The 10,397-nt window shown below is 45.8% G+C and overlaps 1 protein-coding gene across 1 annotated transcript in view; it reads left to right on the forward strand.

Moving 5' to 3' along the window:
• The window catches only part of Thumpd2 (THUMP domain containing 2), a 44,382-nt gene extending 42,299 nt beyond the window's left edge, over positions 1-2,083 (forward strand). The window contains 2 exon segments of the mRNA XM_005360753.3: positions 1,476-1,842; positions 1,844-2,083. Of these exon segments, the coding sequence (XP_005360810.1) occupies positions 1,476-1,842; positions 1,844-1,927 (451 nt within the window). The 3' untranslated portion in view covers positions 1,928-2,083.
• The last annotated feature ends 8,314 nt before the right edge of the window (positions 2,084-10,397 follow it).

Here is a 10,397-nt window from a genome sequence, read left to right on the forward strand (position 1 = left end):
AGCAGTGTTTCCAGTCATGATGGTACACACAGCAGTGTTTCTGATCATGCTGCAGTTGGGGAATAGGACAGGGTACCACCTTAGGCATAGTCAAGAGATGCTTGTGTCTCCACAGCGGTAGAGTTCTAGGGGCCTGGAGAATGAGAAAGCACACAAGGGAATGTGTGTTAAGTGGAGAGCTAGCAGAGGCAAACAGAACAAACAGAACAGAAGCAGACAGAGGCAGGTTATTGACTTTGAGCAACTGAAGGAAGAAGAAAGCGGATCGGCAGTGAGTCTAGAAAGGCAGGAGCAGCCATGAGTCTAGAATTTACCTGACGCCAAGCAAAGCAGCTACATAGTGACCAGACATCTGTATCCCCGTCTAAGTGAACGCCAGGAAGCACTGGTGGGTAGGGAATCATGAGCGGAAACAAGACCCTGCTGTCCCAGCTCATTATCTCCTTGCTCCTGGCCTTCTGTCCCCAGGCTCACTGGTGGCATCTACCCTTGGCCACTTGGTGGTCCTGTGGCTTTTGACACTAAGGGCCACTTTCCCTTGGCCTCCGTGGCACCACTGTTGTCCCAGTTTTCTCCAGAGTGTGTCTCCTGGCTCTCTCCCATGGCCCTTCCTTACAGGTGATGTCCCTGCTCACTGCCTTTGCGTCCCTCTTAGCCTGCTGCTACCCGGATGGTCCCAGCCATTGTGGCTTTATCATTAAACCTCCTGTCTCAGCGGTCTCCGAGCCCCCAGCTGTCCCTTGGCAGTTACTCAGAGTGGCATCATACTCAAGACTGAGCTCTGCTCCCTCTTTCCAGGTCCTCCGCCAGGGTGAACCACTGCCAGTGCCTCCTGTTGCTTCTCCCCCCACTGCCTCCCAGCCTTGGCCCCTTCCTGTCACTTTCGAGCCTCGCTCTCTGCCTGCTCCTGGCCCCCTCACTGCTGTGGTCCATTAGTCACTCGTGCTGTTGGCACTGGCAGCACTTGAATGACTGAGGAAATAAACTCTCAAAAGTCAGAGTTTCAGGGTTTCCCTTTATGAAGTCTTTTCTTTTTTTTTTCTTTTGGTTTTTCAAGACAGGGTTTCTCTGTGGCTTTGGAGATGAAGTCTTTTCTTAATCACCCCTTTGTTCATGCCCAACTCCTCCCTGGTGACTGCTGTCATCGGCCTGTTCTTTGTTGAATATGCTGACGCCATGAGATGCTACCATTCACCTTCTTCATTGTACAGTCATTTGTTAGAATGTGACTACAAATTACTTTGAAGCTTGCCTTTTAAGTAGAGCAAAAATAGATAATTAAAGCAGATTTGTACTAGAGATTCCATAATTACTATAATGAATATGCATTATAGAAGATGCTACCTAATTATCAAAACCCTTGTATTTAAATAGATGAAATTAAATTTCAGATTAACAACTCTTTTTAAATAAATCAGGATTGTTTGTTGTTTCAGAAGAAAGAAATACTCATTCCAATTACCATTTTTTGTCAGAGTGCTGCGTGATGGTGGAGCCATGGTCTTGCTGCTCAGTGAGGATCACCACAGGTACCTTAGAGACTGTGGAGGCAATGGCATCCCCCTAACATCCCAAGACAACATCGCTGACCCTGAGATGAATCCTGACAAAAGAACTGGCACATCAGACACAGCATCGCCTTCATGTAAAACCAGTAGCTCCCAGTGCCTGAGCAGAGTGTTGCCCTGTGGCTCCCTGGTGCCAGTGGAGTGCTTCAAAGTTAGCCTTGGAAAAACAGATGCATTCATATGTAAATATGAGAAAGTGCATGCTCCTGGACTGTCTCCAGCTGGACACCATGAGCCAGGAGCACATCAGCAGATGGCAGCCCTTCAGGAATCCCCCCCATCTCCAGGATTCCTCAGAGCCCCAGAGCTCAAGTGCACAGCCTCTGCAGATGGGTGCAGCTAAGGAACAGCCTTGTTGAGTAAGGCTTTCTGTTCTCCAGGACTCCGTGTTCGTGACAAAGAGCACTTGGTGAAGATTTTGAAGATTCTGTCTGAAAACTGCTTCATGCCAGAAATCAAACTTATTAGAAATGAGAAACCTTTTATGTGTAACTTTTTTTACATATTAAACTTGATTTTTTTAACCTATAATTTGCTTCTCCATTGAAATGAAAATAATTTTTATTTGCCATTATTGATGACTCATATTTTGTAAAACATCAGATAATAACAGTAAGCTGGAATTCCGCAGCATGATGAAAATGCATTTTGCTTTTTTAAACGATTTTTTTTTATTTCATGTCTATGTATGAGTGCCTACCTGGTGTAGGTGTGCCACGTGTGTAGTATTGCTGGAGGACAGCATCGTGTCGCCTAGAACTGGAGTTACAGGTGCTTGTGAGCTGTCGTGTGGGTGCTGGCAACTAAATCCAGGTCCTTGGCAAGAGCAGCAAGTGCTCTTATCCACTGAGCCATCTCTCTAGCCCCTGGAATTTGTTTTTTTGAAAAAGCTTTAATGAATTGTTTCCTTACTTCCTCTGTAGAGAGTCAACATGTTTCTTGTGTTTGCTGATTGAGAAAGGGAAATTGGAAGGTAGTGAACATACATTTTATTATTTGACCTTTTATATACTAACTCACTTCTTGTCAGATTTGACACCATTTGAGCAACCTTCCTATGTTTAGGAATTCCCTGTCTGTGGCTCTCATCTCCGCCATAATTTGCCTTTCAAGTGGGGTCTGGTGTTTATTCTAGCTCCACCCCCATGAAGGTACTAGTGCAGGCTGTGTGTGTGTGCAGCAGCAGCAACAAGGGGGTCTTTGTCAGGACATCCCTGCCCTGGAGTTTTAGCTCCTAGGCTGGCTTTCTGGCTTTGCTGGTTGAATCTGTAATGCTGCATGCTAACTTTGAATACGTTCTGCCTTTCCTCAAACTCTAGATTGCTTGCTAGCAACTAGGATGCTAATATGGAACTAGACACTTAGGGATTTCAAGCAAAGGCCCCAGAAATGTGAGTGTGCTGTTGGTTGTACAGCCTGGCTGGGGTGAAAAACAGGTTATAGATAGCATTGTAACAAGCTGGTGGCAGGTCTTGGTAGTGAAACAATCCATTGCTCCTCTGCTTACCGACTACCTTGTGTAGTAATAGGAGCGGCAGGGCCGCATCCCCAGCACCCTGGCCGCCCGCACAGCTAGCTTTACCCGAAATAATTACACGGACACTGTATTCTTTTAATCACTGCTTGGCCCATTTCTATCTAGCCTCTTCTAGGCTAACTCTCGCACCTGGACTAGCCCATCTCTAATAATCTGCTGTAGCCCACAAGGTGGCTTACCAGGGAGATTCTAGCCTATGTCCATCCTGGGTCGGAGCTTCATCGCGTGCCTCAGAGAGCAGAGCTCTCGCCTCTGCCCGCAAGAGTGGAGCATCGTCTCTCTCTGAGGCATCTGCCTGGGAGCTGGGAGCAAGGCGTCTCTGCTCCAGAGTGCAGAGCTGTCGAGTCTGAGCTCACTTCCTCTTCCTCCCAGCATTCTGTTCTGTTTACTCCTCCCACCTATGTTTTAACCTATCAGGGCAAGCAGTTTCTTTATTTAATTAACCAATGACCTTCCTCCATCAACCTTGGGCTGCGTAAAGACCCTGAGGAACACCAGCTCTGTGGAGTAGCTTTTGTTAATAACAGAACTTGACAGCCCAGGAGAAGACATTCAGGTTCACATAGTCCTTCCTCCTTGAGCCAGTGCAGTGGTCTCAGCCATGGGCAAAGTTGTCTGTAGATGACGTATGACAATGTCCTCAGACTTTCTGGCTGCCACCTTAGGAGGCAGAGAGAGAAAACTGGAGTCTAATGAATAAAAACAAGGAACTGTGAAGCATCCGGCAATGCATAGAACAGACACTCATAACAAAATGCCACCAGTGCGGAGCTGGGAAACATGGGCTTGGGAAGGCCGGGGATGCTGGGAATTACAGCCCCTTCTGGTCACCATTGGACTGAGGTAGCAAAAGAGCAAACTCAGAATAGGAGCCTGTGAGGTACCACGTTATATCAGTTGAATTCACAGCCTAGCTGAGTCTTGTAGGTGGGAGAAGTTAGTACATGATGAGGGGAGGAGAGACCTTAGACCTGAATGGAGACATGGATGACTCACCTCCCTCAACCCCACTCAGGCTTCTGGGTGCCCCTGTTGAGCAAGCCCACATTCATTAGCAGGTGTTCTTCATGCCTTGTGGCTTCTAGGACCTCAACTGAAGACAGAACCCAGCAGCCTTGGGACCTGGGGAGAAAAGGGCTTGTGCAGCAGAACTCTGAAGATTGCTAATTGATAGACAAAAATGGGGCAGAAGGGGGTCTGTTCAATCTTAACCAAAATTTAATTTTGGTCCAAAATTAGATCTGTTGCAATTGATGCAGTTAATATAGGCCTCTGTATCTATAATGGAATGGGGACCTGGAAAGGTATGGCGGTTTGAATAAGAATGGCCCCCATAGGACCATCTGTTTGAATGCTCAGTCATCAGGGAGTGACACTACTTGAAAAGGATTAGGAGGTGTGGTCTTGTTGGAAGTATGACATTGGGAGTGGGCTTTGAGGTTTCAAAAGCCCAAGCCAGACCCAATGGTTTTCTCTTCCTGCTACCTGTGGATCCAGGCGTAGAATTCTCAGCCACCTCTCAACACCATGACCTCCTGTATGCCACCATGACAATAATGGACTAAACCTCTGAAACTGTGAGCCAGTCCCAATTAAGAGCTTTATTTTATAAGGGCTTCTTTGGTCATGGTATCTTATCATAGCAATAGAACACTGGCTAAGACAGAAGGGCTCTAACCATATGAATACACGGTCAACTGAAACCTAAGCTTAGTAGCTTTCCTAACTACCTGAATCTGAATACCAGAATTCAAGATATATTGAAGAGTCAAAAGCCTATATAGGGGAGCATTGGAATAGACATATTTGCCCACCCTTCAATTATTTCTCTCCCAAAGCCCAAAAAAAAATGTGTCTTCTGCTTCAGCATTGAGGGTGGAATTTTCTCTGTAGGGGCTGGTCTGTGGAGGTGGGGGATGTCGGATGCTGCTGTCACAGTAGGCCTGATCTCAGAGGGAAGATGAGCACTGTGTGAGAGAGGCACGGAAACAGCTGTCAAAGGGCACAGACACATGTGGAGTCCAGGGCCTGAGTGGTACCTTCCACGCCTCATCCCTAGGACCGCGAGTAAGGGAGACAAGTTGAACAGCCCTAAAGGGCACTCAACACCAATGACAAGGAAGTCTATAAAGTCTCATCTCTTACGTGTAACTGGAACATGATAACTAAGCTCTTACTGGAACCACCGGCAAGTTATAGTTAACCAATTATAGTTGGTTATAGTTATAGTCAGCTAATTCCCACAGTAAGTCTTAACACTGTACATCAAGCCCTTTGAATGGAAGGAGGGAAGGGACAACTTTCCAAGGAAAGAATTATGACCAATTAAAATAACTGCTCACCAAGCAAGGGGGACATCTAGACCTCTCTTTCCATTGCTGGCTGACAGTGACCTCTGTTAGCCCTCATCCCTGAAGCTCCAGCTACCGCTGCTGTCCACTGGTCAGTGTGAAGGCTCACGAGGCTTCAGTGGTAAGTGAACCTTTGACCCTAAACTGCCTCACGGTCCTAATCTACACAATAAATACTACATACCTACTGTTGCCAAAGCCCTTGGGTTCATTGCTTCTGCTGCCACAAAATACCTGCTAAAAGCAACATAAGAACAAGTATATTGTGACTCAGGGTTTGACATCACCTGCCGTCCCTTGTAACTTGGCATGGTGACAAGCTCATGAAGCAGTTGGTCACAGTCTACCAGGAAACAGAAGGCAGAGAACACTGCTGTTCACTTTAATTTTTCCGTTCATTCAGTCCAGGACCCCAGTCCATGAAAACGCTGCCAGCCCACATGAAGGGTGGGTCTTCCCACCTAATTCAGAAACTCCCTCATGGACATTCACAGAGGTCTGTCACCATGGTGATTCTAAACCCCATCTAACTGTCAGAATTAATCATCACGGAGCTGTTCTGAGCCTGAAGCACGTTCATGACCCAAAGCCCTAGTTGAGTTCAAACATTGAGGGGGGAGGGAGGCAGACATAAGAAACAACTGACATCATTTATTTGCTAGGTTAGGACAGTTGTGTAACCGTGAAGACAGGCAAGTTCCAGCCTGGGAGAAATGAGATTCTCTAAAGGGACACCTGCGACTCTCTGTCACACTGTTGGAACAATGGACCCCAAAGAAATGAAAATTTCCCCAGGAATCTACTAGGAGAAAGAGAAGATCCCAGCCAGAGGGAGTACTTTTTACACAGAATCCACAGTTCTGGCAACAGGCCAGCCCACCCTACAGGATGAGACTGAAACCCAGATAATGGGTCAGGGTGGGCAGGACCACACGTTGGCCTTGACTACTTGGTTGTGTGGATCTTTAGCGTTTATCTTTGTCTTCTGGATACTATGATGTATTTAGGGGACTTGCTGTTTCTTTGTCCCTCTTGCCAGTGTGGCTACATTGAATAAATGTTTCTGCTTTCCAAAATTAATTTGACTATTAATTGACTTATTGAGGACAGGTGGCCAACACTGGCTTGAGGCATAGGTTGTAACCACCCAAGTTAAGCAACAAAGTGGTTGTGGAGTAGACTAGATTTTGCTTTTTGTTTTCTTTTTCTTCTTTTAATGCATGTGTATGATGTGAGTGGGTATACACACACACACACACACGTATGTATGATGTGAGTGGGTATACACACACACACACGTATGTATGATGTGAGTGGGTATACACACACCCACACACACACACACACATATGAATGATGTGAGTGGGTATACACACACCCACACACCCACACACCCACACCCACACACACACACACACACACACACGTATGTATGTATGTATGCTTGCGTATGTAGGGTCTCATGCATGTCCATTCATGTAGAGGTTCAAGGTTGATGTTCTAAAGCACTCTTCAGCTTTATTCTTTTGGAGGCAAGGTCCCTCAGTCCCAGATCTGAAGTTATGGCAAGTCTAGCCAGCCAGCCTGCTCCAGAGATCCCTGGTCTCTACCTTCTGAGGCTGGAATCACCAGCCATCATACCCACTCAGAATTTACATGGGTGCTAGGATTCCAAACTTCAACCTTCTTACTTTTAGGTCTAAAGTGGCACCCCAAAATGGCAGTGCTGGTGGCATTGTCTGGGTGAAGGACTTTGGCTGGGTAAAGAAGGGCTGTTACTAGAAACGTTTGTTTACTAGAAAAGCAAGTCCCTTTAAGGGGGTTCTTTTGTAACAGACCAGCCTTAACCTTCCCCCAAAGGTCAACCACCTCCAGCAAGGGCACTCAATTCCCTGTCAGTCCCAACAACCAGTATCACTTTAAAACCTTCACCCTGTTGACTCATAAAATCTGCTTGCTTTTTGGTCCTCAAGAAGCCTTTCTTTCTATCGGTGGAGTGGGCTAGTTCTGTGGTTTCACTGAACCCTTGCTTGAACGTGCTTGTACTTTAAGGGCTGAGCAATCCCCCACCCCTGTATTATGTTTTTAATTAGAACAGGTTTCTCTGAGATTGTGAAGTTTAAGCAAGTGTATCAAGGTGATGGAGAAATGTTCCAGGCAGGAGGAATAGGGAGGTGGTCAGGCCTGTTTCAGAGGCGGAAGAACAGCAAGGGTACCTGAAGCAGAGTGCAGAACGGCAGACCAGGATGGTGCATGTCAGAGGTGTTGAGGCAAATTATAAAGGCTGGCTTTAACACACAACACTGAGGGCATATTTAACAGCCGACAGAATCTAGCATTCATGAGCGGCAAACTGTCGGAAGGAAATGGTGGAAAATTGGTTGTGTTCTTGTTTGTTTGATTGTCCTCCTGCCTCTGCCTCCAGAATGTTGAGTTGTACCACACCCGACTAGCTTGGAGGGTGTTGTTGTTGTTGTTGTTTTCAGTAATACAGGCAAGAGAAAACTATGACATACTCCAGGATGGGTACAGTAGAAGCATGAGGAGGTGGCCTGTCTATGCTCTAAAAGTAGACTAAACAGAATTAAGGGCATGTTTGACAGCAGTGTGATGGATGACAAATGACAAATGACTGCAAGACCTTTGGGCACGCACCTGAAGCAAGGGAGTTGCTGTCAACTGAGAGGGGGGAAGGTTGCAGAGACAGTGGGGCAGGATAGGTTTGTGGGTATCAGAAGTTCAATTTTTAGACTAGACAGTCTAGACAGCCTAATTTCAATTTGTTTAGCCAAGACAATCCAAACTTACAAATCTAGTTTAGACTTGCTTGCCAGACGGTTTTAGACTTTCTAATTTTAAACACACATTAAACAAAGTGGAGATGTCAATAGGCAACTGAATATTTGAATCTGTAGTTTAAGAAAAAAGGTCTCCTCTCCTCTGGAAGTACACATGAGGACACTGGGCATGTGTTTAGAGTGGCTTAAAGTTGAGTGGTGTTACCAAAGAACTAAGCATAAGATAAAAGGAACTGAGTATGAACACCTGGATAGACGCTGTGCCCATGGAAGCTGACTGATGGATTAGAACCTGTAGTAGGAGGGCCGCGTGTTTGTCCCACCCACCCGGCTAGCTTAATAACCACACAGAAACTGTATTAATTAAATCACTGCCTGGCCCATTAGCTCTAGCTTCTTTTTGGCTAAGTCTTACATCTTAATTTAACCCATTTCTATTAATCTTTCTCTGGTGGCGGCTCCATGACATCTCTCTCACTCCGCCCTTCTTTCTCCTAACATTCAGTTCCATCTTCCCCACCTACCTAAGTTCTATCCTATCAACAGGCCAAGGCAGTTTCTTTATTCATTAACCAACAAAAGAAACACACAGACAGAAGGACCTCCCACACCAAGAACCCGCTACTATGGAGAGAGACCGGGATGTTATAGTTCTAGACACTACCGACCTTGTCTTGGGATAGCTTTAGACCGGAAGCAGCCACTCCTTACCCAGGTGCCTCTGTGTCAGAACTCATATCCTGTGATTAATGAATACAAACCTTTGGAATCTCTTAACTGAGATTAGTCTTCAGCGTCTACCACCCCCAAAGCTAACGATGTCACCATACAGCATTTTGGACCTAAGGAAAAGCTTCCCCCATCTTGCTGTTCCCACCTCTCAGATGTGCCCATCACTGTGTTTTAAATTTGCTTTGGTTTGTGATGTCCTTTGTTCTGTAAAACTAGAAAACACCACGAAACTGCCCCCAGCATAGAATTTAGGGTACATGGGGGGTGGGGTGGGGTATAAATCTGTGTTCCTGAGCCATGGTCACTCACAATGGCTCCAGAATAAACTCTTATTTCTTTTAAGATGAGAACTGAGAGTTTTTCATAAGCAGGGGCCCAGGCTGAGCCATGCACTCCTCCAACACTTACAGAGGGGCAGAGATGGAGCCACCAGGAAGGAAAGGCAAGAGTGGAAGGGTGTGTACTCAGGTTATGGGGGAGGAAGGAGTCACCTTGCCTGTGAGCTAACTGACCACATGGGAAAAGAAAGGAAATCAGTCACCGGGTTTGCCAACAAGGTCATCAATGGCTTTGGCACTAGAAGGTTGGGATGGCACAGCGGTTAGGGGCACTGACTGCTGCTGAGAAGAACCTGAGTTCAGTTCCCAGTACTCACATAGTGGCTCCTAACATCTGTTAAGTCCAGTTTCAGGGGGTCTGACACCCTCTTCTGACCTTCAAAGTCACTGCATCCACACAACGCACTCTCATACACATAAAATAAATAATTTGAAAAGAAGATAAGAAGTAAGTCAGACTACAAGGCTAGGGTCAAGAGAAAATAGGAAGGATGATAGAGGTCTAGGTTTTGAAAATGGAAGCAAAGAAATGGGGTTGTAAAGAGAGAGTGAGAAAATGTTTGATGAAAGCATGAAGAGTAGATATACATATATGTGCACATACATATGTAGATATATAAAACCCAAGTAACATTTTATATTTTACAATAAATATATTAAATGTGTATAAAATCCTAGGAGAGTTGAGAAATTGATGAAAAACAGAGGGGGGGGGACATCCTGGGGCAGCATCCCTGATTCAGGGATGAAATGCTATCTACAAGCAGAGGGATTGGCTCACCCATGGTTATGGGTGGAAAGGAGTATTGTACAGGCATGCCTGCTATAACATAAATATATACCTAACATTTATTTCACTCTCAAATTCATGCTCTAAAAACAACAGAATTTCTTTTAAAAACAGGGCCTCTCTTGGGTATATTCCCAAGAGTGGCATTGCTGGGTCCAGGGGTAGGTTGATCCCAAATTTCCTGAGAAACCGCCACACTGCTTTCCAAAGTGGTTGCACAAGTTTGCATTCCCACCAGCAATGGATGAGTGTACCCCTTTCTCCACAACCTCTCCAGCAAAGG

This window comes from Microtus ochrogaster, linkage group LG3, assembly GCF_000317375.1.
Source record: "Microtus ochrogaster isolate Prairie Vole_2 linkage group LG3, MicOch1.0, whole genome shotgun sequence".
Lineage (NCBI taxonomy): Eukaryota > Metazoa > Chordata > Mammalia > Rodentia > Cricetidae > Microtus > Microtus ochrogaster.